This window comes from Athene noctua, chromosome 5 (assembly GCF_965140245.1).
Source record: "Athene noctua chromosome 5, bAthNoc1.hap1.1, whole genome shotgun sequence".
Lineage (NCBI taxonomy): Eukaryota > Metazoa > Chordata > Aves > Strigiformes > Strigidae > Athene > Athene noctua.
Window position 1 is genome coordinate 51,837,692 of NC_134041.1, and position 27,407 is coordinate 51,865,098.

The window sequence follows — 27,407 nt, forward strand, 5'->3', positions numbered from 1 at the left end:
GGCGCCTGACATGGCGGCGCCCACCCGCCCTCGGGGTGACGCGGGGAAGGACCGGGGCGGGGGGGCGGGGGGCGCGCGCGCGCACGCACGCACGCAGCACGCACGCGCCCGCGGGAGGGGAGGGGAGGGGGGGCCGTCCCGCGCACGCGCAGAGGCGCGCCCGCCCGCCCGCCCGCCGCTGCCGCCGCCGGCGCAGCCGCCCCCGCTCCCGCTCCGCCGCCGCGGCCCCCGCCCCGCCCGCCCGCCCTCTCCCCGCCGCCGTCGTCGCCGGTCCGCGGCGCGTCCGCCCGCCCCTGGCCGTGGCCGTGCCCGCGGCCGCGCGGGGCTGCCCGCCGCCCGCCGCGCCGGAGCCCGCGGCGCGCCGCCCATGCGAGACCCCCGCGGCCCGGGCAGCGCGCAGCGACCCCCGGCCGGGCCAGGCATGTGAAGATGTCAGTGGGCTGTGCATGCCCTGGTGAGTGCCGCGGCGGCGGGGGGCCGGGGCGTGGAGCTGGGGCTGGTTGTGGGGCTGGGGGCCCGCTATGGGGCGGGGGCCGCCGTGGTATTGGGGTCCGGGGCCCCCACGGCGTTGGCGTGGGGTCTGGTTGTGGGGCTGGGTCCCCAGGGTATGCGAACTGGGATGCTGGCGTCCGGCTGTGGGGCTGGCGTCCGGCTGTGGGGCTGGCGTCCGGCTGTGGGGCTGGGAGCCCATGGCACGGGTGCTGAGAGGCGGCTATGGGGCTGGGGCCTGGCTACGGGGCTGGGTCCCTATGGCGTGGCTGCTGCGAGCCGACTGTGGGGCTGGGCTCTCCAGGGCATTGGTGCTGGGGTCCGGCGATGGGGCTGGGTCCCCGGGGCATGGTTGCTGAGAGCCGGCTATGGGGCAGAGGACTCCTTGGTGTGGGTGCTGTGGTTTGGCCATGGGGCTGGGGTCTCCGTGGCACTAGTGCTGGGGTCTGGCGATGGGCCTGGGTCCCCATGGCGTGGCTGTCGGGAGCTGGCTGTGGGGCTGGGGTCTCCATGGCACTGGTGCTGGTGTCTGGCTGTGCAGCGGGGGTCAGCAAGGTGCCAGGGACTGGGCTCCCAGCACTGCGGCGTGGCCGTTGGGTCCAGCCACGGGGATGGGATCCCCACGGTATGGCTGCTCCGGTCCAGCTCTAGGGCTGGGGTCCCCAGGGCATGGGGGCTGGAGTCTGGGTCCCCATGCCATGGGTGCTGGGGTCTGTTCACGGGTCTTGGACCCAACAGCATGAGTGCTGGGGACCCCATGTCATGGGTGCCGGTGCCGGCACCGGGGCTGGGACCACACGGGCAGGGCGCTGCAGGGGTGCTGGGTGCTGTGCAGGTGGCAGTGCAAGGGGTGACCCCAAAGCAGCCCCCGTGGCAGGAGCAATAGCTCTGTGGGGTGCCCCTGCTCCCCATGTGGGTGTGGAGCACAGGGTCCCTGGAGGGGCTTGGCCATGCTGCCAGTGGATGTGGGTGCTCCCCCGCCGTGGCCATTGTGAGGTGCCTGCTGAGGGGCTCCTTCCCCATGCTGGCCCCCGCGGGCTTGCAGAGCTGCTGGGATACCCTGGGGGGGTGTGTGACGAGTCGGTGAGGTCTCAGCGCCCGGCAGGGATGCTCACTCAGACGCCTGGGCTCTGGGGCAGGTTTGGGGCAGCTGGCCCGGCTGCATCGCAGGCTGCTGTGTGCAGGACGTCGCTGTGCCGGGAGCGGGGCAGGGGTCTCAGGGCTGCCGGAGCCTTCTCCTGCACCAGGTCCCCGTGGTGGTGGAAGGGGGGAGCCCTGTCCAGGGCTGCCCGGCCACCCTGGGGACGGGGTTCTGCCGTTTCCCTGGGCAGCCAGCACTTGGGGTCCCTGCGGGGGGACAGCGGGAGCGCTCCTCAGCTCAGCTCCCGCCACAGCTTTGCGGTGCCCCGGCGGTCCCGAGAGAGCCTCCCACCAGCCTGGGACCCCCGTGTTGGGGGTCCGCGGGGGGCAGCGGGACACTGTGACAACATACGGTCCCCGTGCATCCCGCGAGCATCCCCCGCGGAGGGGTTTGCAGCTGGATCCCTGAGGCGGGGAAGGGGGGTGCCCCTGCGTGGCGGCCCCCCGCCCCTGCGCTGCCTGCGCCTCTCAGCCGTGTTTCCATGAAGGCAGGCGGCCCCTTCCCCCATCCTCCTCCTCCATCTCCCACTGGAAGCTGCCAGAGCGCTGCTTCCTCAAGCAGAAAGTCACGTGAACCTCCCTGCGAGCCAGGCCGAGCAGCCACAGCACCCGCCCCGGCGGGCACCCCGCACCCAGGGCCTCGACACCCCCTCCCTGACACCCCCCCGGCCTTGGCGGGGGTCCCGCCTCGGTGGGGGCGAAGGCAGAGCGGCGGATAACGCCGCGTCCCCTGGGAGCTGGCCCCGTGCCACCGGGAATGTCATCGCCATGTTGGTGGGCGCAAAGCGGGGAGGGGGGGCGGGGGGTCCTCCCTCAGTGCGGTGATGGGGGACCGTGGGGTCGCACCCCCGGCTGTCAGCATCCCTGCGGACAGCTTCGTGTGTTGTGTGTGTATATGCGCGCGTGTCCCCCTCCGCTACCGCTGCCCGCTCCCCCGCGGCGGGGAGGACACGCGGGTGCGTGCGATGTGTGTGTGCACACGCGTGTGCCCCCCGCCTCTCCCCCCGCTCCCCCGCCGGGGCTGGGTGGCACATCCAGAGCCTGAGCCCCCCTCCCCCTTCCCCTCCCCGGACTGTTTATCGGAATATAGAAAAAACAAGCTCTGCTGCTGGCCTCCCGCCAGCCAGAAACATTTAATGAGCCGCTCTGCCCAGGCTGCTCTTCGGGGCTGCGTTAACTTGGAGGAGTTTCCTGCCTGGGAGCTGCTGCCGGGGGGGTCTCAGCCACCCCCCTTCGAAATTGTGCCCTCTCGGGGGGGGGTGACGTGCTCCCTGCCATCCCCAGGGGTGCATCCTACCCCACTGCTGCTCCTCTTGTAGCCCCCCGTGGATGTTTCCCTGCTCCTCATCCCCATGTGCAAGAGGTTTGAGGAATGGGGTGGGGGGGCTGCTCAGCTGGGAAACTGCTGCGGTCCTTGTGCCCGAGGGTGGCGGAGAGCTGCTGGGGTCATGGAGGACTGGGGGGCCCTCGGCCCGCAGCCCAGAAATGGAGATGTGAGCAGGGAGAGCATGCCAGGCTGAAGTGGAGCCAGCGGAGGCTGAGGCCGCCCGGTGCTGGTGCTGGTGCTGCCGTCCCTGGTGCTGCTTGCAGCAGGGCGGGCAGCCTGGCTGCCCGGCTCAGCCCTTCGCACGAGCAGGTCTTGGCATCCAGACCACAGCGGGGTGCTGACCTCCAGGGGCACCGCACTCCCAGCATGCTCTGCGCTTTCTTTTTTAATCTTTATTATTATTATTATCATCATTATTTTTCCCCCCATAGTGATGGTGTTGGTGCAGAGAGGGGGAGGAGTGGAGCAGGGGAGCAGAGCTGTGCTCTCTCCCCGTGGGGCTGGCTCCATCTCTGTCTCCACAGCAGGGAAGCGACATTCCGAGGTCAGCACCTTCCCTGGGATGCCTTGCAGGGATCCTGCCTGCGCACCCCTCTGGCAGGAGGGAGGGCTTCCCGACCCACGCGCTTTGGGTCCCGGGATGGACGTGCCTGGCCAGGGGACAGCCCGTTGCCGTTTCCCTCCCTTCTGCCGAGCTGGCGCTGTGCGTCCCCCGCCGTCACGAGGCCGAGCTGTGCCACGTGCCTCCTGTGACAGATGCGCGGGGAGAGGGACGGCGGGGAGCGGGCTGGGTGCTGCAGCGGGGGGGGTCGGGCAGCCCCCATGAGCGTGGGCTCCCGCTCTGTAACACCCCCTGGGGCTGCCTGGCACCTTGGGGTGCACCTGGGCATGCTGGGGGGGGGGAGGGAGTGGCAGGGGTCCCAAGGCCTCGTCCTGCACACCTGTGCACTCTCGCCTGGGCTCTCTTCATGTTGCTGGTTATGCTTGGATGGAAGATGCCATTTGTCCCGTCCCCCTCTGCGCAGCGAAGCATCCTCCTGGAAGATGCCACGTGCGCTGTGTCACCCGCCTGGTGCGCTCTGGTGAAGGCAGCGTGGGGTCATGGCTACCCCATGCTGGGCAAGGCGGTTCCTCAGGGTTGCACGCGCTGGCATGAGGCTGGACAGGTCACAGCATTCCTTGGGGCTGGTGTGAGCCCACCCTGCTGCCGGCTCGGCTTCGCCCAGAGAAACGTGGATGGGTTAGTGCCGCGCCCGTGCTCAGCACTGTGTGTCTGTGCTGGGCTCCGAGTCTACTCCAGAACTGGTGTTGTCTGCTCAACACAAACCTGCTGTGAAAGCTGCTCCCTTGGGGAGTGGGTGGGTGCCAGCCAGCAGGATGGGACCCTCGGGGCAGGGAGGTCTCCCTGCGACTTGGGAGTGCTTGTGGCCACCAATGTGCTGGCCCGGTGGCTACCTGCCCCCAGGCAGAGCAGGAGCAGCAGCACAGGCGTCAGCTCACACAATTTCATGCCACCCTCTCCTCCCCGCCCCTGCTGCGGGATTCCCCAGCCACATCCATGTTGCTTGTACACACGAGGCGCGGGCTGCGTGGCGTGCCGGGAGCGTGCGTGCCCATGCACGGCGGCTGCCAGTGCCTCCTGGGGCCTGCTGCGCTGCCGGCACGGCCTGGGAGAGCCCCCAGCTCCATGTGGGGTCACACGGGTCTCGTGGGGCTGCTGTTGTGCGTGGTGTGGGTGTGCTCCTTGACCTCGTGTCTGGGAAGCAGCAGGTGTCGGGGCAGCTGGGCTGGGTGCCCCCTCCCCGGGGCGGCGGTGGGTGCAGGCAGGATGGGGCTGGGTGACCGTTATCGGCCTGCCTGCAGGCTGAGGCTGTGGTTTCCTGCCGGTGCCTGGGGGGAGGGTGCCGGGGAGCCAGCAGGGCTGCCAGGGGGCTGCCGGGCCCCACCTGGAACGGGGGTGATGGCAGCCGTCCACCTGGGACCCCCGGCTACTGTCCTGGGGGTTCTGCTGGGCAGGGATGGGGTGGCCACAGTGGGGGTGATGCGGGTGGGTTTTTGGGAGGTTCGATGCAGCATGCTCACAGAGGCCCAGGAGTGTGGGCTGTGCACCAGCGAGGGGTGTCCCCCTTGGGAGGGCGTGCCGGTGGGTACCAGGAGAGACAGGACGCACACACACACGCACCCCACACACCCCCCCGCCGAGCTGTCAGGCTGGCCCCCCATCACTGCTTGCCCCTTTCCCTCACAGGCAGGTTGCTGATCGGGGGTGAACGTTAGGCCTGGGGTATAATCTGCCCCACTGCAGGCGTCAACCCCTGCTTGGCCCCAACCCCACCCTACCCACAGGGCAGCCGATAACGCCCTGCCTGCACCCCTCTGCGGCTGCTTTCTTGGGGGGCCCCTGTGGGGTGTAGCTCCTGCCCCCCCTTTGCAAGGTCTCGCTCTGCCTCTGGCTTTGTGGGACCCACAGGCAGGTCCCGGAGGTCCCCCTGCACCAAGGTGATGGTGCCTGCCCCCCTGGGACAGCCTCGCGGTGCGGGGGTAGCAGGCAGGAGCCGGGGGGGTGGGGGGGGGGCCCTTGCTTTCTGCAGGAGCGGCAGCCCCGTCCCCTATCCTACGTGCTTAGGGGCTGGTGCTGGGAGTGCAGCCAGGTTTCTGCAGTGCAGCCCAGGTGGAGCTGCCGCCTGAGGCAGGCTGGGACGCCGGCCGTGCTGGGGACAGCGCTAGGCGAGGGCTGGCAGGGTGTCTGTCCCCCACGGCGGGGGCAGCTCCGACACCCCCCTGCTCTACAGCAGCCGGTAGCGCCAACCTCTGCTCTGCTACATGCGTTCTTCTCCGGGGTCATGCACAGCCCCAGGGGCTCCCCTCGAGGGCAGGGTCTGCCCCTGCCTGCTGCAGGCAGCTGCCTGCCCTCCCACCCCTGCAGGGCTGGGGGGAGCCAGCTCTTTCGCGCCCCAGCCTCCCTGCCGGTGGGAGCAGACGGCAACACGCTGTGTCGCAGGCGGGCACGCAGCTCCGCCGGGCGCAGGGCAGGCCCGGGCACCCCGACCTGCCTGCTCTGACCGGCCCGGGGTGAGTCTGGGGCAGGGGCAGGCAGGAGCAAGGCAGCAGGAGCTCTCTCCCAGCCGGGGACAGTAGCGCTGGTGCGAGGCTGCTGGAGGAGCCCGGTGTGGGGCAGCGGTGCCTGGAGTCAGGAGTGGGGGTACCAACCACCTGGGCACCAGGTTGCCAAAAGTCCTTGCTGAGGGGCATTGCCCCGCCAAGGCCGGGGAGATGCCATCACGTTCCTCCCAGCTCGGCAGCCCCTGCCAAATCCTCTGGGCAGCCACAGCATGCCGAGGCGCCCTGCCTGCTGCCAGCGCGTGTGCGGCAGGAGGCTCGGACCTCCAGCGACGACACCCCCCCCCAAACCCTGGGGTGGACAGGGCTGGATGTCCACTCCCAGTGGGAGTTGGACACAGAGCTGTGGGAGCTGCCTTCCCATCCTCTGGTGGCCGTGTCCCTGCTTGGCCTAGGTGGGGGGGGGGTGGCGGCCGCTAACAGGAAGGACACGCATGTTAGCAACAAAAACACGGCAGCGAGAGGAAGCAGAAGCGATGCATTATTGATGGAGCTATTTGATGCTGCTATATTCAGAGAGCTGCTCCGGAGCGCACGGCAGCACCACGTGGGGGGTGGCAGGGGGGGTGGGCTCTGCCGGCAGAGACTTACCTGCTTTGAGTCAACCACATGTGGCCATGGCCCTGGGAGATGTCCCCTGCCTTCTCCTGGAGGGCTTCCAGCGCAGGATGGCATGGTGACATGGGGGTAGCAGGAGGTACAGGCCAGCCCTGTGCTTATCCCTGGGGGGTAGGGGCTTGGTGGGTGGCAGCTCCCAGCCCTGCGGATCTCTGTGGGGGTGCCGGGCGTCCTGCTGTGGAGGCAGAGGGGAGGGGATGGAGGAGAGCAGCAGGCCAGGGACCAGGGTGCTCTTCCAGCTGGGGAGAGAGTTGCTGGAGCTGTGGGGCTGGGTGTCGAGGGCTGTGCCTTGGTTTCCCGTTTTAAGCAGCAGTGCCTGCCCCTTGGCAGGGTGAAGGTCTTCTCGGGGGACAGTGGGCAGATGCAGAATGCTGGGGCTGTGCAGCCATGCTGCATGTTGCCCCCTCCTTGCCGTGGCATCCCACACCCAGCCAGGCTGCCGGGACCAGCCCTAGGCCAGGAAAGAGGCTGTAAAACAAACCATTCTTGTAACATGAGAGAATCCACCTGGAGCCTCCGGAGGAGCCTTAAAACCCTGCGGCTCTGGCAGGCTGGCCCCGGGCTGCTGCCAGAGGGGCCAGGGCTCGCTGCTGCGGGTGGCCGCACTGGGGCTGAGCTCTTGCAGGACACACGTTGTGATGTCTCAAGGACAGCACAGGAACACTGCAGGGCATTTCTCTGGTGCTGGTGCCATGGGGGAACCCATTGCCAGCAGGACCTGCCAAAGCCTGCCTGCGGACTGCACCTTCCCCTCGGAGCCTGCGGCCAGCCGGGCAGTGATGTGGCTGACCCACTGTGCCAGAGCAAAGCATGATGTGAGGGCAGACGCCCCATAGGGACCCTGTGCGCTTCAGGGTCCTGCACGCCCCTGTAATCTTTCTCCTCCTCCTCTTGTTTTGGAGGGGATGGGCACAGATGCATGCACTTGGTTGCTGCTTGTGGGTCCAGTGCTCACATACTTTGGTTTTCTTCGCTGTCCCCTGCAGGGTGTTCAAGATGTGACCCTGTAACTTCCCACCCTGCCCTGGCAGCCAGTTTTTCCCCCAGCCCTTGGGCTTTCCTCCTGCCTCTGGGTGTCTGGAAGCAGTTTTGGTTTTGAAGGGTTAATCCCAGGAGCCCCCGGGATCTGCTGCCTGCCCAACATGACTCACCGTTGAGTTTCCAGCCTCCCCCAAGCCTCTCTCTCCGGGGGAGAGATGGAACTGTGCCTTCTCCAGCCAAAAAAGGGGGCCCCTCCGGCTCCAGACCCCCTCCTTGATCCAGCTTTAGCAGGGAGAGAAACCCTTCCTTGAGAAACATGGAAGCAAAGAATATTTCTGTTTGAAAAGTGGTAGGATTTGGGGGGGGGTGGCTGTTGTCTTCCTGGAAGTGGGGCTCTGGGGTGCGTGCTGTGCTGCACTGCTGCAGGCTGCGTCTGCATGTGTGCGTGCGACGGTGCCTCTATCTCACTGCTGTTTGGACAAGTCCAGGAGGTTTGGAAGCACCAGGCCAGTTTGTCCCCCTGTGCAGGCTGTGCTGTTTGCAGAGCTAGCAGATTTTTATTATTATTATTTTTTATGTAAGCGTGCGTCCATGTCCCGGCTCTACGCCTGCGCCTGCCGGGGCCCTGGACGGGTGTCTGTGTAGGCATGCCCTGCCTCTGCCGTGCTGCTCACCCGGGATTCCTCACGCGTGCTCTGGGGGCACACCGAGTCCCGGCCACAGGGATCAGAGAGACCCAGGCATCCCCCAGCTGCCGTGGTCCCCACCGGGCTCTTCCCACCCGCCTGTCCGGGATGCGTCCCTGTGCTCACTCCTGCTCCCAGGCTGCCACCAGTTCCCTGGTTGAGACCTGCACCGGCTGTCGGAGCAGGGCTGGGCTTTGGGGCGCCCAGGCAGGCGTGGGGCCCTTGCTAGGGGGAGAGTGGAGGCTGGGATCCAGGGGATGTGGTGCCCCATCACAAAAACCCTGGGAGCTGGAATCGCCCTCTGCTCCCCCCGCACTGCGGGCGTGAGCACATCGTGAGGAAGGGGCTCCCCCCACCACTCTCGCCGCCACACACGCTTCCCAGCTGCATCCCAGCCCTTCTGCTCTCCATCCAGCATCTATTTAATTATTAACTCGGCTATAACCATAAACAGCTGGGGCTGCTGCAGCCACGTGGACCAGTCCAGCGCTGTCGTCAGAGCCGAGCAGGGACACGTGAGCAGTCCCGGAGGGCTACTGAGCCCTGGGATAAATTGCTCGGGGCATGTTTGCCGTGGATGCGCGGGGCTTTGCAGCCCAGGGACTGGTGGGGGCTCCTCTCTGATCCCACTGGCCATGGCACTGGAGCCAGGAGTCGCTGGTACAGGGGCAAAACACACCTTTTTGCGATGTTTTGCAGTAACGGTGGGATGTTGAGCGCTGGTGGCTGGCTGTGCCTTGTGCATCCTTTAGCCCTGGGGTGGGAACAGGGCACGGGCGAGCTGTATTTAATGGCCTGGCTTGACCGGGAGGGTTGTGCCTTCCCGTAGCTGTCACTGGTGTTACAGCTGACGTGGTTTATTGGCCGAAGGATGGTGGGTGGCAGCCTGCTGAAGCCCCATCTCACCTGGTGCCGTGCAGATTCCGGCTGGCAGGGGGATGGGCAATGTTGGGGCAGCGTATCAGGGCACTCGCAGCATCCCTCCGTGCCCCGTTCTCGCGGCACTGGCAGGGTGGGTACCTCCGGCTGCGTGTGCCTTTCGCAGAGCGGGGTTTCACCGAGGTTTTGGGGTTTACAGGGAGGTTTTCTCTCTGTTTATCTGGGTTTTACAAAGAGTTTTGCTGTGTTTATCCACATGCCCCTGTAAAGGAGTGCTCACTGCAGGTTAGCCTGCAAGGGGAAGGGGAAATTAAGCATGATGGGGTGATGGGGACCAGCATGGGATGCGGGGGGTTGCTGCTGTGGAGCTGCTCCTGCCTGTCCCCCCCTTCAGCGGTGTCCCAGCCGGCAGCACATCTGGTTGGGGAGCAGGGGGGTGCCCCAGGTCCTCAGGTCCTCAGGTGCAGGGCTTTGGGGGTGTACAGGCACAGAGGGGAGGACACCCCTGAAACCTCGTGGCTGAGGTTTTAACACCTGCCGTAAGTGCACTGTCGGGGGGCACAAGCATGCTTGGTGGGACCCAACCAGTTGTGCGTGGGTTAGCCCGCAGGTGCTGTTTTGGGGAGGGGACGAGGTGCAGGCCTGGTTGTGTGAGCGAGGGGTGTGGGGAGGTGTGTGTGCCCCAGGCGTGGGTGCACACCCAACCGGGGGTGTGCCGGGAGGCGTGCCGGGAGACGTGCAAGTGCATGCCGGTGCGTCAGCGTTCACGCCAGCCCTCGTGTGCAAGAGGAGATGCACAAATGCGTGTGTGTGTTGGTCTGAGATAGTCCCGCACCACGAGCCTGGCTCTCCCACCTGGAGCTGGGGGCTGTTGGCGCTCGGGGGGGGGACGACACATGACACACCCAGGCTGGGCTCGGGGGTGCCGGCTCACATCCCTGCTGCCCCTGGGCTCTCCAGCTGGGTTGGGAGTGTAGGTCTGTGCCAGCACCCTGCTAGGGCAGGGAGCAGGAACTCATGAGGGGCAGGTGTGGGGCAAGGGGGGAGATGGAAAAAATGGGATTTTTTTTGTAATGGAAATTTTTATTATGGAAATTTTTTTATAGAAATGGAAATTTTAATGAAAACTCCTAATTGGAATAACTTGGAGTTTTGTCAAGGAAAGGAGACCTTTTGGGTCTGCTGGCATTTGCAAACCAGCACGTTTTATTTTTAATACCCCCTCCCAAGAGAAATGGTTGGGTTTGTTGGTTTTTTTTTTTCCTCACCTTAAACTGGGGGAAAGAGGAACAAGTTTCAGAAAGAAAAAAATCCTGAAAAACTTCAAAGAAAACCCCAAACCAAACTAGGGAGAAGGTGTATTTTTATTGGAACTTTCGCAGGGGGAATGAAACCTTTCCCCGGCCGGTGCTGAGTTGCTCAGCGGGGCCCGGCTCCATCCCGCATCCCGGGGAGCGCTAGGGGGGGCGGGGGGCGGCTCTCCGGGGACCCCCTTTTTGGCCGCCACCCCCAGTGCGTGGGCACCCCCTTTCCCCCCGAGGTAACGACAGGCCGGGGTGGTGTTGGGGGGGAGGTGCCGGTGTTGGGGGGTGGGGGGAGCGGTCTCCGCCGCCGCCGCAGCCATTGTGGTCCCGGCCGCGGCGCAGACAAAGGAAGCGCCCCCGCCCCGCCCCGCGCCCCGCCCGCCCCGCCCCCGCGGCGGCCCAGCGCCCGCCCGCCGCCCGCCCGCCGCCCGCCGCCGCCGGACCCCCGCCCGCCGCCCGCGCCGTGAGTCACCCCGCCCCCCCACACTCACACCCCCCCCCGCGGAAGTTTCCCGGTCCCGGCCTGTCGTCCCCCCACCCCTACCTCGGGCGGCGGAGGGGAGGGCCGGGGTCCCAACCGCGCCCCCCCCCCCCCCCCGGCCTGCGAAGTTGTGCGCGGCCGCACCGCGCCGCCGCTCCCCGCCCGGCCCCCCGTACGGCCCGGGATCCCCGCTGCAGCCCCCCCGCGCCTGCCTGCCCCCTCTGCTTCCCCCCGCCCGCCTCCTCTCCCTCCCGCTCCGGCTCCATCCCTGTCCCCAGGTCCCCTCTCCCTCCCCGGCTCCTCTCTCCATCCCTACCTGGCTCCTGCGTCCCTCCTCTCCACCGGTTCCCCCGTGCACCCCTGCCCCCCCCGGCTTGTTCCCTCCCCACCAGCTCTCCTGCCTGTTCCCCCTCTCGCTGCCTGTCCCCCTGCCTCCCCTCTCCATCCCCCAGATCTTGGCTTTTGGAGAGGCACCCCCGGCCCCGCGGGGTGCTGCCGGCAGCCCCCGTGCCCTGCTCCATCCGAGCCCGCACCTCCCTTTGTTCTTCCCCCGGCTCCTGCCCCAGCCCCCTGACAGCTGCCCCGCGCCCTCCCGGTCCCCCCACGCGTGCTGTCACAGGGGCTGCGGGGCCGGTGTCCGGCTCCGGGGGCTGCATGCCCGCCTCGCCCCGCTGCCTGCTGCAACTTCATCCTTGCCCGCGGCTCAGAGGGTCCCGCCAGCCTCCCACGGGTGCCTCGAAGGGAATAAAAGGTCCAAGGGGTGCAAACGCAGGGGGGCCACGCATCTTCTCGCAGCACCTGCCCTGCCGGGGTCCGTCTCGGGGGGGCTGTGGGTGCAGGGGGCTCATCCTCCCCGGCAGACAAAGCACCGGCTCAGCCCGGGGCAGCTGGAGTGGGGGTCCGGGCTGGGGGCAGGGGAAACTCAGCACTGCAGCTCCAGCTCAGGAATAAGCAGAGGGGTGTCTTTTCCGGGGGGATGTTCCCCTGAAGGCCCCCTGGTAGAGCGTGCTGTGGCAGGCTGCCCTAATCTTGGGCGGCTGGTCGGGCTCTGACCTCCAGCGGTCCCTGCCAGCCCGCCTGCCCGGGATGGGCGATAAGCACCCCAGGGGAGCGCTGGCCAGGCTTCCTCGGGCAGCTCCCGATCCCCTTGCTGCATCCCCGGCTGGCCAGGAGCCCGGGGAGCAGCCGCCGGCTTCTGCCAAGGCCAGTGCTGCTGTGGGAACCCGATCGAGAGGTGGTGGCCGGTCTCTGGGTGAGGTGCGAGCAAAGGGCTTGGAGGCTGTGGGGTCCCACGGGGAATCACCCTCTGGGGCACGGAGCGGAGCACCCATCCTGTATTGTAAACCTCCAGCTGCTTCCTTCTCACCAGGAGGGCCTGAGCTGGCTTGTGGGTGCCTGGCAGGTCAGGCAGGCGTGGGAGCAAACACCCCTTCCCGGGGTCTCCCCAGTTTGTTCTCCTCATGCTTTCGATACCGCCTTGTTTGGGCATTTTTGCAGTGGCTCCTCCAGCTCTGGTCAGGTATTGACTCTTACCACTTCTGTTGTAAGTATGGGCAAATTTGGATGTCCTTATTCCTCCTTTAAAGCCTTAGGTTTTGGAGTGTTCTTGTGGGAGAATTGTGGTTTTCACTGGAGGAGAACCGAACATCGTCTCTGCCCTCCTGATTTTGTACAAATCTCAGGTCTGTGATCCGAGCACACCTTAAAGATGAGGGAGAGAAGCACCCAGCAGGACAACACGCAAGCTGTGTTGCTTCAAAAAGGGAAAGAATGGTTGTGATCTGAGGGGGAACAGGCTGGTGCCGAAGGGTTTGGTGATACAGGGTATTTGCCGTCGTTTGGTGGGAACTTTTCCCCTTGCCCCCAGCAGATCAGTCGATGTAAAATAGGAAGAGCCAGTGAAAAGCTGCAGAAGTTCATGTGTGAGCAAAGGTACCTCAGGCTGGAGACTTGGAACCTCTTAAAGCTTCTTTTTGGAGAGCGGTGAGAGCTGGCAGCCCCGAGCCTCCTCAGCCCCTTGAGATGTAGGAGCGGGGGGGTGAGGTGGGCCAGCCCAGCCCCAGGTCCCCTTCCCTGTCCCATGGCTGGCAGGGTGGCAGCAGCGCTTGTCCCTGAGTGGTCTCTCCCAGCGTGCCGGCCTCCTGCGCTTGCAGCTCTGCACCGGCGTGAGCTTGAGGTCTGCGTAAAAAACATGAACCCCAGGTCCTGCGTGGTGACAGCAGCTGCAGCACTTCTCCTGGCCCCTCTCCCTTGGAAACCTCCCATCCTCCGAGTGACCCAGGGGTGTTCCCGCTGTTTGTGCCACATGTGTCTGTGTTTGAGGGTTGGAATGCTTGCCGCAATGAGGTTTGCTGCCCCACTGGTGACTGTTGTTTCGGGTGGACTGATGTTACAAATGGGGATGCCCGGCTGAGAAGGTTTCCCTGGGGCTGTGCTGTGATGGTGGAGATGGTTTCTACAGCACTGTGCTGCTGGGGCTGGGAGCTTGGGCTGGGTTGCTCGTGTTTCGGGAGCACCAGGCAGGTGTGCTCAGCTGTACCCTGTCCCTTTGCTCCATGGGGTTTTGGCCCTATCCTGCACTGGTCATCCAAAGCCCGGATGCCAGCGACAGTACACAGCAGCACAGTGTGAGTCCCGCAACTGCAAGTGTTTGCTCTGTTCCCAGCGCTGCCAGAGGCCTGCTCTGTCCTTCGCTTAGGTGCTCCCGCATCGCCTGGTAAACCGAGTCCTAAAGAGAGAAGTTCAGCCTGAGCCGGGGGGGGGGGGGGGGGGGCAGAAGCTTGCCCTGACAGCTCGAAGAAGCAATGAAGATACTTTGCAAGCTGCAGCGAGCAGGTTCCCACCATGCTCGCGCTGTCCCTCCCCTCTGCGGGCATCTGTGAGTGGTCCGGACCTCGGGGCAAGCGCTGCACCCGAGTGTCGAGGTTTGCCCCCGGGCACGCACCGCCCTGGCGCGGCCAGCTGGAAGGCGCCAGCTCCCACCGCATCCTTGCAGCGGGAGTTACCCAGCTTTTTTCCCCCGCCACCCCTGGAGAGGGTGGCTGGCCAGCTGCCAGGGCTGTGGGGGCTCCACCTAGGATGCAACATGGAGCGAGGCGGCTGTCGGCGTTGGGGCCGCCGTCTCCAGAGACTACGCGTCCCAGCGTGCAGCACTCGGCGCTGTTGGCAGCGGCGGGGAGCGAGGTGGAGCGTTGCATCCCGGGATCGCAAATCTCCATGCGCCACGTGGGGGCTGACAGCCTCCCACGCTCCGAGGCAGCGGCACTTGGGGGTCTTGCAGGTCTGGGAGGTCAGCCCGGGGATCCCCCTTTGTGGACGGAGGGACAGATCTCAGCCCCTCTCTGCCGCTTTCCGGCCTGCTGGCTCTTGGCTCCAGCCCTCCCGGGCAGATGCTGTCCCTGCGGAGGGCTGCCCCGAGCAGCAGCCCCACAACACCGTGTGGAGCCATGTGGTTTTGCTCCACCACTTGCGTGGCGGGCAAGGAGCTGGGAGTGGGAGCAGAGATGCTGGCTGCGGGCTTTGCAGGGCCATTGCCACGGCTGGCTATGCCTGTGATTTTTCTCTTGCTGCTGCAGAGCCTAAAAAACCTTTCAGGATGGAAATCCTACTTTGTCGGGAGGCTTTTTTTCACAGGATGCTGACAAGGGTTTATTTTCCAGCCCCACGGTTCACACCCCACATTGTGTGTGTGTTGATGCTGCCCCGGTGCATACTGCGGGAGAGACGGGAGCCCGGTCGCTGCGGGAGCCCTGCAGGGTGGCAGGGCCCCCGTGTGCAGGGGTCTGGGTGAGAGGGAGAGCGGCCGAAAATGTGAAAGGTGCATTCCTGAGGCGGAAACCAGCAGTCTTTGATTATGGATCGTCTTTGAGACGGCAGGCTGAAAGGAGTAATTAGGGACAGTGGGATATTTCCCCGAGAGTCGCAGGAAATGACTGCCTCGTGGTAAGTTGATAGTAGTGGAGCTGAAACTGGGTTATCTGTGGGATTGCATCTGGGGCTTGCAGCCTTGGACGTGATTCAATTTTCAGGCTGTTTTGCAATTGGCAGGGCGTGCTCTTCTCCCGTTTTCCCTCCTGGAGAAATCCCCGTCCACGTGTCTGAATTATCTGAGGGCCTGGATGGGAAAGGGGAGACTCCTGCCCTCCCTAGGGTAACTGCAGGGCAGCAAGGTCCCCCCAGATCCCCGCTGAGTACCCAGCTCCATAGGATGCCTTCTCAGGAGACACGGGGGTCTGACAGAGCTGAGGCTGTGGGACCACTCTGAGCCTCACCCCCCAAATCCTGGTCCTGGCCTGGGCTCTCCTCGCCCAGTGCTTTTTGCTTAGCGCCACCTTGCAGCTTGCATCAAGTTTGTCACTTTGTAATAATGAACTGCAGCTAATTATCACTTCCCTGGCCATCCCCCCTGAGTTTGAAAGCCAGTCAATAGAGAGGAGCACCCGCTGGTCCAGGGTGCTTTATGTGCTGCAGTGGGGGCTCTTGCACGAACATCGCAGGATGTGACCGGGAGCTGCGGCATGTGTCCCTCCCCACTGCCTTGCGCCCAGGGACACTGTGCATGGCCATGTGGTGTGGGTAGGGAGGCAGCTCGTGGTCAAGATAAGCTCCGTAGCTGGCTTGGCTGTGTGTCTTGAGAAAGGAGAGGGCAGGCGGTGCTCTGGGTTTTGCCTCCACCCGGGTCAGAGCTGGGCAGCGTGCTGGCTGGGTTCAGTTTCTGGGTGCCATTGGGTCCATGGCATTGTCCTGTGGTCCCTTCCAGGAGTGACGTCTCCTCTTCCCTAGACAGCCTGGCCTCCTGGGAGCTTCAGCTGGGTCAGTTCTGCATTTTCAAAGCAAATGGGGTTGTGCAAGTTGAGATTGTCCCTGATTATGTCTTGGGCCATGCCTCGGTGTGTGCTGCCTGGGTTCCTATCAGTTTAATAACAACACTGGGGTTTGCAACTGGCCTTCCTCCATCCTCTCCGCTCTGAAGAAAAGGAAGAGGTGAAAGCAGGTTTGTGGGGGCAGACCATGGACTGCTTGGTGTGTTTCTGCCTGTCCCAGTTGCTCTGGATACTTCTCTGTGTTTACCCCCCTGCCCTGCCAGCTTCTCCGACACCAGGCACGGTCACTGGGCAAAGCCACGTGAATTATTTGAGACGCTGCCCTGTGCCCAGCTCCGGATAGCACCCTCCTGGATAGCACCCTCCCCACAGCCCTGCCAGCGGGGCTGCGCTGGGAAGATGGATTTCCTGCCGCTATCACGGCTCCCACACCCCGGCGAGGCAGCCCTGCGAAACAATGCCGCTATTTACACTTTAAAGCCTCGTTAGGCAGCCAGGAAGCAGCAGGCAGGGTGCATGCCGGGAAGCAGCGACAGCCTGTAGCCAAGGCTAGCCCCTCTCCTTCGCCGCCGGGCTGCTGGGAGGAGCAGGATGCTCCCTGGCTGAGCTGTAACCCTGCGGCCTCTTTCAAGCCCTGTTTCTTCATTTATTTTTATCTTTTTTATTTTAGCCTCTGGAGTCCCTGCCTCGTTGCTGAGCTTTGCTGCTTGTGCAGAAAGTGTGTTGACTGCCTGGCTGGGGACGGCTCCTCTCTGGGACAGGGAGCACCAATTCCTGCTGGTGGCTGCAGGTGTAGGAGCAAGATGCCGGTGCTGCTCTGCCTTTGTCCTCTGTCCTCAGCAGCTCTTTGCTCTCTGCTGGCAACACAGAGCGAGGGAGTGCAGGCAGGCGCTTTTCTCCCTGCCAGACACCAGGAAAGGCTCTGTGTGTCCCCTGCCCAGTCAGGCAGCTCCCTGGCTGGCACTCGTCTCAGCTCATGGTGCCCAGCTGTCACCTGGCTGTTGCGGCTCTGCGAGGTGCCTGCCGTGCTCTTAAGCTGCTTGGGAAACCTGACGTTCCCCAGCTCTGGGGATTTGGTTAGGGTTTTAACTGTTACTGCTCAAGCAAACCTGCCCGGCAGCGAACCAGAAGAGTTTTCCCCACGGGACTGGCAGCTCGCAGGCAGGGAAAGCAGAGGAGAAGGCAAGCAGAGGGTTGGGCAGTGCTGGACTGTACGTGAGTCACTGGCAGAGCACCCGCCTTCCCTTCCCTGGGCACCCACTTGCCTGGAGCTGCTTCCTTGCCCAAGCTCTTGAGGCAGCTCCGTGCCGTGCTGGCCGGCTCCATCCTGCCCTGGGCAGGAATCTGGCCTCAGCAGAGGATGCTGAGCTGGGGCATTCCTCCACGGGGTTCCCTTCTCCCGTGCCTCCCTGCTGAGGAGCAGTTGTGGGGCCACCCACCTGGCCATGGGCACTGCATTGTTTGCCCAGACCTGCCTGGGCCAATAGCTCACAAACTGCAGGTCAGCCTGATTTTTTCCCTTGCCGACCATGCATGTGTTTCTGCAGCGCAGGGTGAGCACCTGGGGACAGCCATGGGCAGCCTCTCCCGTCAGCTCGGGGTCAGCAGGGACATCTCACATCCGGCTGCCAAGTGGCTTCCCTGCTTGCACCCAGCCTGCCTGGATCCTCTGTGCAAAAAGCAGGAAGCAGAGCAGGGATGTGGGGAGGCATCGTCTGGGGCCAAGCGCTGGGCTTGGCTTGGGAAGGGCTGCATCTTGCAGGTCTGGGTCACTGCACCCAGCGGTGTGGGGCATGCAGGGAGCTGGGGCAGCGTGAAGGGGTGAGGTGGTGATGGCGGAATCTCCCAGATGAGGTGGTGTGACCCATGTGTGGGTCAAAGTTGGTGTTGCTGCTGCTCCTGTAATTGCATTATTTCGTGTAATGTGTGTAGTGTGAGTGTCTACAGTGAGAGCAGAATTCGAACAGCCTGTATCAAATCCTAAGGCTATTGTTAGTGTTATTTAAAACCACTGAATCCAATAACATTTTACGCTGCATTAAAAATAATACCTGGTCAGGATGCTAGTGTTGCTGAGGTCACCTAACAGGCTTCTCTCCACTCCTCTAGATCCTGAGATAGGTCACTCAGTGAAGCCCTGAAAGCAGGTTGTGTCTGTATTAACCTGCTTGGGAAAGCCCAGGGTGGAAATGGATGCTTGTGTTGGAGCAGCAGGCCGACTTGTCTGCTGTCCCACCTCCAGGAGCAGGGGGCTAAGGAAGAAGCAGAATGGATAGAGGGTGATGTGTCCCCCTGGTCTCACCAGCCCAGGAGACCTTCCTGCACCCCAGGAAGCAAGATGGGAACTGAGGAGAGCAAGAAGTCTTGGGAACTTTTCCCTCCCATCTCATCAGTGAATAAAAACAAAGCATCAGAGGACAAGACCTGCTGAGTCAGGTTTTTTTCCTTCCCTCCTCGAGGACATGGTGACCAGAAACAAGCAGTTCAGCTCCCCGTCTCCAGCCACTGCTGTCTGCCTAATGAATTAGTTTGTTTTCAACAGAAGACACATGCTTTTGGGAAGTTTTCTATGCATCAAGCACACTTCGACATCATATCATTTAACAGTAGTGCAGAGGAAATGGAAATTCTGTGTTTCTAGTGCAATTCTGATTGAATGATAATTTCCATTAGACACAAGCTGACAGCGATTAAAGTAGAAGGAAAAAATTCCCTTGTACCAGCACCGACCTCCCTATTAAAAAAAAATTTTATCTATGAAAACATTAGGTAAGAGCAAGGGGCCAACGTTGTTAGCAGCCGTATGAGAAATTGTGATGTGCCCCAGTTATCATCACTGCAGGCAGGCAGGAGTGGGAGCGGCTGGGCTGGCTCCAGCCCCACAGGACTGGTGCGTCCTGGTGGGTGCTGGGGAGAGGCTGGGTTTGGCTGCCACGGGGAAGCACAGTGAAAAGGCACCACGGCCCCAAAAAGACAAGAATCAAGGAGTGAAATGCGGTTTTCCTCTGTTGCAAGTTGGGATTTAACGCTGGCGAGGTGACTCCATTTTTGACCAGCCCTTGCTGGCTCAGCTGTGTGTGCGATCCCTGTGACTGTGGCCTCAGGGTCCCAGGCAGCTCGGCAGGGGTGACGGTGATGCCCTGGTCATTCAGGCTCTTGTGCTGGCTAACAGATCACAACGAGCTGGACATCTTGGGTCCCAGTGCTGGTGGCACCGCCTTCCTTAACCCTAATGCTGTTTGCTGCGCTCCTGCACCCATCGCAGCATAGTGGTTGCTCTGATCCTGGGTCCTTCCCCACAGGTGCAGTGGTGCCTGGTGCCTCCCAAATGCTTCCCTCCACTGCTGGCCTCGCTTTCTGCAGCACCAGGCAGCAATTCTGGCAGCTTGTGGGTGTTGGGAAGTGCCCGGCCCCGGGCTTCGTGTGGGTGGGTGGCCCGACGGGGATCCCGCCTTGGCCCCAGCTGCAGCCAGCAGCACGGTGGGGCTGGCTTCGGGGCCCCCACCTGCGGCACGGTGCAGGGAGACGTGCCTGTGTGCGGCAGGGCCGGCTGAGCCGGTGGAGCCGGAGCTGCCTGGCAGCCCGCCCGCCGCTGCACCCCATCCATGTCAGCCCGGCTGCCCGGCTGCCCGCCGGCAGGGAGCCGCGTGCCTCGGCAGCGCCCGGGCACAGCGTGCTGGGTCCTGCCAGCCACGGGGCGTGCCGGGGCTCCCGCGGGGCTCGGGGAGGGGTGCTGGCAGCAGATGCTCCCGGGAATCTGCCCTGGTGGTGGGAGGGGGCCAGCGAGCATCAGAGCCCCCGGCTGCCCCTTGGGAGCGTGGCTGGATCTGGCGAGCATCCCTGTCTCCTGCTGGCCTGCCCGGGGGGGTCCCCAGGCTGCTTTCAGGGATGGGTGCTGGCTTGTACATGTTGCATGCCCGGTTGCACACCCTATTCCACTCCATGGTCCTCTGAGCTCCTCATCCTTTGCCCCGGTGCTGCAGGGGGCAGCAAGGCACTGGGGTGGTTTGATCAGGGCTGGGGGCTGCTGGTGTGTGGGATCTCTCCATCCACCTGGAGCCGGGTGGCCGCTGGCCTGCCCAAGTGGCAGATGGTGGCTGCCTGGGGACCCGCCATCCATCCCTCTGGGTGATTATTCACCCGTCACCATGACGATAGAAAGGTCAGCAAAAAGATCCTGTGTGATTCCCGGGTCGGGTTGTTGGGATTAGGAGCAGCGCGGGAGGGAGGGCTAGGGGGAGGATAGGGCCCAGCCAGCCTCCCCTCCCTGCTCACCAGCTGGACTGTCCCCCTCGGGCACCATCCCCAGAGCCTGGCCAGCTGAGAACTGAGAAACTCCGGCACGAGTGGGAAATCCCCGAGATGGTGCTGGGCCCCTTTGGCTGCTGATCCTGAGAGCTTGGTCCTGATTCTGTGGGTCCCATCCTGCATAGGGGAGACCTGGAGCTGTGTGTGGGGTGAGGAGGCTGGCCTGGCATCAGGGACGAGCAGAGGAGGAATGGGGTTGTGCTGATGGGGGCTTGGCTGGTATCTTCCTCCTCCTTCTCCTCCCTCCTCCTTCTCCTCACATCAGGGTGTCCCTTCTTGCAGCATGCCCCCAGCTGACCTGTGTGTCCTCTCTCTCTCCAGGCTGTTCCTCTAAGTCATTCAAGCTGTACTCGCCAAAGGAGCCCCCGAACGGCAACGCCTTCCCCCCCTTCCACCCGGGCACCATGCTGGATCGAGATGTGGGGTGAGCTGGGGCCTGGGGAGGGATCTGCAAGGTTGGGGGTGCTTTGCAGTCTGCACTCCAGGGTGTCTCTGTCAGGCTTCTCAGCAGCGTATGGAGACTGCGGCACATGGAGTTGAGTTAGCACAAGGGGAGAGAGAAGCAGGCATGGGTGGGACTGGGACGAGAAAGGGCAATCTTTGGGATGAAGGGAGCCCCAGGATCCCCAAGGTCTGTGGGTCCAAGCCCCTTGCCAGGCCAAGCCCCTGGGGTGACCCAGGGCAGGTTGTACTCCCAGTTCCTGACAAAACGGCCCCTTCTCCAGCCTGTGTTCTGCCTGGCACCAGCCCCAGCTGCAGATGAGCCAGGCACATCCCTGGAGAGCTGTGGGTCCAGGAGTGGTGGATCAGCCATCGATGTGGGAGCAAAGCCCAGTTTCAGGGGTGTAGGTCACCCCATGAGGCTGTCAGATAGCAGCAACCGGGGTACAGCCCACACCACGCATGGGGTCTCACCTCCAGCGAGCCTGACTGCCTGCTGCTGTAGGCGGGGATTGGGGAGCTGTGGTGGGCAGGGAGGGAGATTCCCACCAGCACTGACCTGCCTGCATCTTTCCCCCCACCAGACCTACTCCCATGTACCCACCGACGTACCTGGAGCCTGGAATTGGGTAAGCACGGGGGGCTGGCGAGGACCCTGCTGGGAGGGGATCTTGTGCCCATGGTGGGGATGCCTCGGCAGGGCCAGCATACTGCTGGCTGGGGTTTGTGTGGGGTTGCTCAGACTCTGCCCAGCCCTGGAGGGGCTGTGCGTCCCCCACCATGGGCTCGGGACCCTTCCCCACCCCCTGGCTGCCTCCCTCTCTGACTGCTTGCTCTGCTCTCTGGGCAGGAGGCACACGCCGTATGGGAACCAGACCGACTACAGGATATTTGAGCTCAACAAGAGGCTGCAGAACTGGACAGAGGTGGGGAGTGAGGGGTGGCCAGGGGTGGAGGGACACTCCCAGGGGGGTATTTTGGGGACGGGGTCCTCTGTGTTGCTTGCCCTCACGAGGTGCCTTGGCTCTGGAAGGAGCCCTTGTCAGCAGGGTCCTGCCCCACCGTGCAGGTCCCTGAGTGCCTTGTCCTCCGCTTCACCATGGGACAGGGCTCATCATCCCCATCTCTGAGCGCTCAGCTGGAGCGCAGTCCTCCATGGGCTGAGCACGTGGCTGCTGTGCCTGGCAGCCAGCGTCTGTTTGTCTGTCTGTCTCTCCTCCCCGTAACCTAGCATCTCTCCACCATCCCCAGGAATGTGACAATCTGTGGTGGGACGCCTTCACCACGGAGTTCTTCGAGGATGATGCCATGTTAACAATCACTTTCTGCTTGGAGGATGGACCAAAGAGATACAGTGAGTACCAGACCAAGCCCTCTTTCCCCAGGGCATTGCCTCTCTGGGAGGCTATGTGGTGGTTGTGCTGCTGGCGGTGGGATGCTGGCAAGGTGTCAGAGCTCAGCTGCCTCCAGGTGATGGGGACTGGGGAGCCCCTCCTTGTGCAGCCTCAAGGCACATCTGGGTGAACCAGGTTTACTGACATTATCTTCTTCCTTCTCCCACTCCAGCAATCGGCCGGACTCTGATTCCCCGTTACTTCCGCAGCATCTTTGAAGGGGGGGCCACAGAGCTCTACTACGTGCTCAAGCACCCCAAGGAGTCCTTCCACAACAACTTCGTCTCACTGGACTGTGACCAGTGCACCATGGTCACCCAGCACGGCAAGCCCATGTTCACCCAGGTACCAGCTGCGCCCGCGGCTCCTCCTGCCCCTCATGCCTTGGCCCAGTGTGTCCTCGCGGTGGCTGCGGTCCCACGGGGCCGCTGTGGGCTCATGGGTTTGGCTTGTGCCGAGTCTCATGGCTGGCAGGGGCAAGCCACCAGGAGGGTGTTCCAGTGCGCAGCAGTGGGGTCCCGGTGCGCAGCAGTGGGTTCCCAGGGGATCTGGGCTGGGGGAAGTGGTGTCAGGCTCTTCTTGACCCTGTGCCCTGCCTAGGTGTGTGTGGAGGGGCGGCTCTACCTGGAGTTCATGTTCGACGACATGATGAGGATAAAGACGTGGCATTTCAGCATCCGCCAGCATCGAGAGCTCATCCCCCGCAGCATCCTTGCCATGCATGTGAGTACTGCTCCGGGAGCCCCCCCACGGTATGAGTGACACAGGGTGGCTGAGCAACTCTCCGTGCTGTGCAGGGTTAGGGGGGCCTTGACCCTGTCCCCTCATTGTGGGCCAGGGCACAGGAGGGCTGTCCCCAGCCCAGATGCGGCTGAGCCATCTGTCCCTCTCTCTCCTAGGCACAGGACCCCCAGATGCTGGACCAGTTATCCAAGAACATCACCCGCTGTGGGCTCTCAAACTCCACACTCAACTACCTCCGAGTAAGTGTGCGGGGAGAGGGGACACAAAACTCTGATGCTGGGAGGGGACCTTGAGTGGCCACATTTTGTGCTCTCAGCTGCCCTGGGGTGTGGGGAGGCAGCGGGTCAGGCTCTGCAAGAGGGGACTTGCAGGTGGGCTGCAGAGAGCTGTGGGGCAGTGGGTTTGCCGGAGCCTGCAGGCTCCCAGCGCGGTCTGGGTTGGTGCAAGGCAGCCGGCTGCCTGCCAGAGGGGCTTTTGCTGGGACCTGGAGCATCATGATCTAACCCTGTGTCTGTCTGCTCCCTGCAGCTCTGTGTAATCCTAGAACCAATGCAGGAGCTCATGTCACGGCACAAGACCTACAGCCTCAGTCCCCGGGACTGCCTCAAGACTTGCCTCTTCCAGAAGTGGCAGCGGATGGTTGCTCCGCCTGGTGAGTCTCATGCTGCCCACGGGTCTTCGGGGCTATCCACTCAGGCCCTGCCCTCAGCTCAGGCTTCTCCCAGCCCCAGAGCCTGTCCCTGGCCTTGTCTTGTGAGGCTGGGGCCGGTGAGGCTGGCAGCTGGCTTCCTTCTCTGCTGGCCTGCCTTCCTTCTGCGGCGGAGTGGGGCTTGTAGGCAGCCGGTGCTCCCTGCCCGTGGGCTTCCTGCTGCCCGTGGAAAGCAAAGCAGGGATGGAAATCTTCCTGCACCCCCTCTGTCCCCTGCGCTGGGGGGACGGTGAAGCTGTAGAGGGGAGGAGGGTGGTGATGCCACCTCGGAGGGGGGGATGTGGTCCTTGCAGAGGAGGGGGGTTTGCAGAGCAGGGGCTGGGGGGCACTGGCTCCTTGTCAGGACTGACTGTGTCTCCCTCCTCCGCCAGCGGAGCCAGCACGGCAGCAGCCCAGCAAGCGCCGGAAAAGGAAGATGTCAGGGGGCAGCACCATGAGCTCCGGCGGGGGAAACACCAACAACAGCAACAGCAAGAAGAAGAGTCCAGCCAGCACCTTTGCCCTGTCCAGTCAGGTACCTGTAAGCATCCCGTTTCCATTCTCTCTTCCTCCCCTGGGGTGGAGGGGAGGGCTCCCTGCCCCAGCTCCTGGGAGTGACTAGGGCAAGACCCCCGGGGACTGCCTGTCCAAGCCCCCCGGCTCTCTCCAGGTGATGGGAGAAGGAGGCAGTTGTCTCAGCTTCCTTCCCTGAGCTTCTTTGTTACCCTGTGAGGGGGTAAGGATGTGCTGCCCAAGCCTCAGGTCCTGTGATTGAGATGAGGAGGTGGCCCTGTGGCTGGGGGAAGGGTCTGTGGTGCTGGGGGGGTCTGGCGGCCCGGGCTCCCCCCACCTCGATTATGTTTCGGGACCGTCTCCCCTTTCAGGATGTGATGGTGGTAGGCGAGCCCACGCTGATGGGGGGGGAGTTTGGGGATGAGGACGAGCGGCTCATCACCCGGCTGGAGAACACGCAGTTTGACGCCGCCAACGGCATCGATGACGAGGACAGCTTCAACAACTCGCCGGCGCTGGGGGCCAACAGCCCCTGGAACAGCAAACCGCCCTCCAGCCAGGAGAGCAAGTCAGAGAACCCCACGTCGCAGGCGTCACAGTAACGGCCCCCCCGCTGCCCCGTGGACTCAGTCCCAACCGATCTACCTGTACATTTGCAATGGAGAGTGACTGGGAAGCGGCGAGGTACCGGGGGCAGATCGGCTCCGTGCGGCTGAGGGGGTGCACGGCCCGGGGCGTGTGCCAGGCGGGCAGCCCCCAGCCCTCTCCCCCCGCCGCCTCCCCACTTCCCCCACGCCTGCCTCCCCACCGGACCCCAGGGCAGGGGTGGGTTTCCGGGGCCGTAGCTTCGTTATTCCCCCTTCTCCCTCTTCCTCCCTGCTTCTTCCCCGGAGAACTTCTCATTCCCCGCCCGTGTGCCCAGCCCCTGCCTGCTGGGCGGGGGGAGTTAGGAGGGAGGTGTCGGCAGTGGCTGGCGCAACCGGGAAGCCGGTGGTGTGCAAATGCTGTGTGTTGGGGTCTGGCACAGCCCAGAGACCCTCCTCTCTTCCTCCTCCTCCTCCCCAAGTCCTGCGGTTGGGGTTTGCTGGGCAGCTACCTGCAGCGGGGTTGCACGTCTCCAGCCCAACCTGGGGCTGGGCTGAGGGGGGGCCGGTGATGGAAAGCCTTCCCTGTGCTGCCGGCTCTGCCACGGAGCCTCCTCCGGCCGGGGTCGGATCCTGCTGTGCTGGGGTGGTGTCGAGGATAGGGCCCCCCTGTCGCATTTCCCTGCTCTCCCTCCCCTTCCCCTCACTCCCCAGGGGCGAGAGCGCAGCAGGGCCATGGGGGGACTCTGTATATAGGAAGTGCGTGGCGGGGGGCTTGGGAGGCTGGGAGGGGGCATGGAGGACCCACAGCTCTGCCAGAGCAGCCGGTGCCCTGGCTCCCTGCCCACAGCCCCTGTGTTTCCCCCTGCTCTGTGGAGTCTGCCTGGGGCCCCTTTGCAACCCCTGGCTCCCGGTACCTCCTACTTTTGTCTTTTTTTAAGAAAAAAAAATAATATTATTAAAATTGTAAGTTTGAAAAAAAAGAAAGGAAAAAAAAAAATGGGAAAAGCCCCCCCTAGCCCCCTCGCCAGTTCTCCCCTCCCTGCCCTGAGCCCTCTCACCCTGTCCTGACTTTTGTACAGGCTTCTTCTCTTGGGAGTCTCATTTTATATCCAGTTCGGAGAGCTTCAAACCAAGGAGAGACTTTGCAGACTTCCTTTCTAATCCCTCCAGGGGCCGGGGGCAGCAGCCCCCCGCCTCCCTCCTCAATGTAAATCTTGTGTGCTGTTGTCCCCGCTCCCCCCCCCCTCGGGTTCGTGTACCTCGTGCTTGTACATTTCCGCGCTGTAGACAGTGTGTACGATACTGTTCTTTCAATGTGTTATCACTAGAGCAGGTGCCTCCATTGATGTTAGGGGAAACGATGAGAAAAATAATAATTTTTGGGGTTTTTTTGGTTTAAAAAAAAAAAAAAGGAAAAAAAAAAAATCCCTTCCAAGGCTTCTTCCAAGGAGAAGATGGGAGGTGCCAGGGGAGGGCGTTTGTGCTCACCAGCTCACCCCAGCAGCCTTGGAGGGGGGTTTTGGGGGGAGCTGGGGTCAGGGCTGCCTGTGGGCACCCCCCGGCACAGCCCTGAGGTGGGGTTGCAGTGAGTGCTGCCACGGGGGTGGCTGGGGTGGGGGGCACTGCCCTGGGCTGGGGGGGGATGTGTGTGTGTGCAAGAGCGCGTGTGCAAGAGGTCTGTGTGTGTGAGTGTGTAAAGGAGCCTGGGGCAGGCAGAGCAGCCCTGCGGTTTGGGGGAGAGGGGGGTGCACCCCACTCTCTCCACCAGCCTTGGCCCCCGCCCCAGCTCCCCACCGGGGATCCCACAGCCTGTGTCCCACTGCCCCGTGGGGCTGGGGGCTGGCGGGCTGCACAGAGGGGCTGCCCCCCTGCGCGGGGTCTCTGGCTGCAGCAGGGGTGTTGCCTGCACCCTGTCTCTTGCCCGCTCAGGGCTGAGACTGCAGGAGGGGACAACACACACACACCTTGTGTCCCCCCCTCCCTCTGCTGTCTCTGGGGTTGGGCAGGGAGACAGGAGCCCCATGGCTCAGCCCTGGCCTGATCTCGAGCCCAGAATCCCCAGAGAGACGCCTGCATCGGCTCCTGGGCCCCTCCATGGGCAGCCTGGAGGCAGGGAGCTCAGCCCCGCGGACCCCCAGCCGCAGGCACGGGGGGTCCCCACGGCCCCTTCGTGGGTTGGGGGGTAGGCTCCCAGGGTGGGAGCCCAGCGTGGCGGGGAGGGGGGGCTCTGCTTTGAGATTAAGGTACGATTCTCGCCACCGCACTGCTGGGCTCCTGTGGAGGGTGTGGAGCCCCTCACTGACCTCCCCGGGCACACTGTAATGCCTTTTTGTTTCTTTTTTTTTTTTTTTTTTTTTTTTTTTTTCTTCCTCCCCTCCATAGTTTGTGCCATTTATGAGTCATGTATGGTACCAATAAAATGACTTTTCGGTTTGAGGCTGTCCCGACCGCTTATTTCTGAGCATCAGACCTGGCTGATGTGGGCAAGGCAGAAAGGGGTCCCCTCGTGCTCCCAGTGCCCTGGCAGGGGGTGTGGGCACAGGGCTCGTTGTGCTCCCGGGGACAATGCTGGCTTGCCTCAGGCTGCTGGTTCCCAGCCAGGCCCCAGCCGGCTCCCTGCCACGCTGTGGAAAGCAGAAATCCCAGCAAGGACAGGGCACAGGGCTGCTGGGAAACGGCCCTGTCCCCCGGCCAGAGCAAACAAGCAGCTCTGGGCCTGCCTGGAGACCAAGGTGATGGGCATGTTCCCTGGGGAGCAGCGGGGGTGGCACGGTCCTGCTGTGGGAACAGGGTAGCAGCAGCTGAGCAGCATGGAGGTGTCTTGGGGGGGCAAAGGAGGGACAGATGACCCTGCTGGAGGGGGAGGCACAGCACCACCTTCCAT

The 27,407-nt window shown here is 63.5% G+C and overlaps 1 protein-coding gene across 2 annotated transcripts; it reads left to right on the forward strand.

Moving 5' to 3' along the window:
- Window positions 1–333: 333 nt before the first annotated feature.
- Window positions 334–26,866, forward strand: LDB1 (LIM domain binding 1). Of its 2 annotated transcripts, none has more exons than XM_074907579.1 (11): window positions 334–454; window positions 20,478–20,580; window positions 21,182–21,226; window positions 21,448–21,523; window positions 21,849–21,951; window positions 22,164–22,336; window positions 22,592–22,714; window positions 22,891–22,974; window positions 23,264–23,387; window positions 23,816–23,964; window positions 24,308–26,866. In XM_074907579.1, exons 1-11 carry the CDS (start codon window positions 430–432, stop codon window positions 24,536–24,538), a joined length of 1,236 nt encoding a protein of 411 aa, XP_074763680.1. In that variant the 5' UTR covers window positions 334–429; the 3' UTR covers window positions 24,539–26,866. The 2 variants fall into 2 exon arrangements, with proteins under 2 accessions (XP_074763680.1, XP_074763681.1); XM_074907580.1 differs by having other exon boundaries at window positions 23,816–23,958.
- Window positions 26,867–27,407: the final 541 nt, after the last annotated feature.

Excerpts from the sequence above, each read along its gene's own strand:
- LDB1 (XM_074907579.1), top strand. The coding sequence starts at position 430 with ATGTCAGTGGGCTGTGCATGCCCTG. Across the intron at positions 21,227-21,447 it reads TACCTGGAGCCTGGAATTGG|GAGGCACACGCCGTATGGGA; the intron begins GTAAGCACGGGG and ends CTCTCTGGGCAG. Across the intron at positions 22,715-22,890 it reads GCAGCATCCTTGCCATGCAT|GCACAGGACCCCCAGATGCT; the intron begins GTGAGTACTGCT and ends TCTCTCTCCTAG.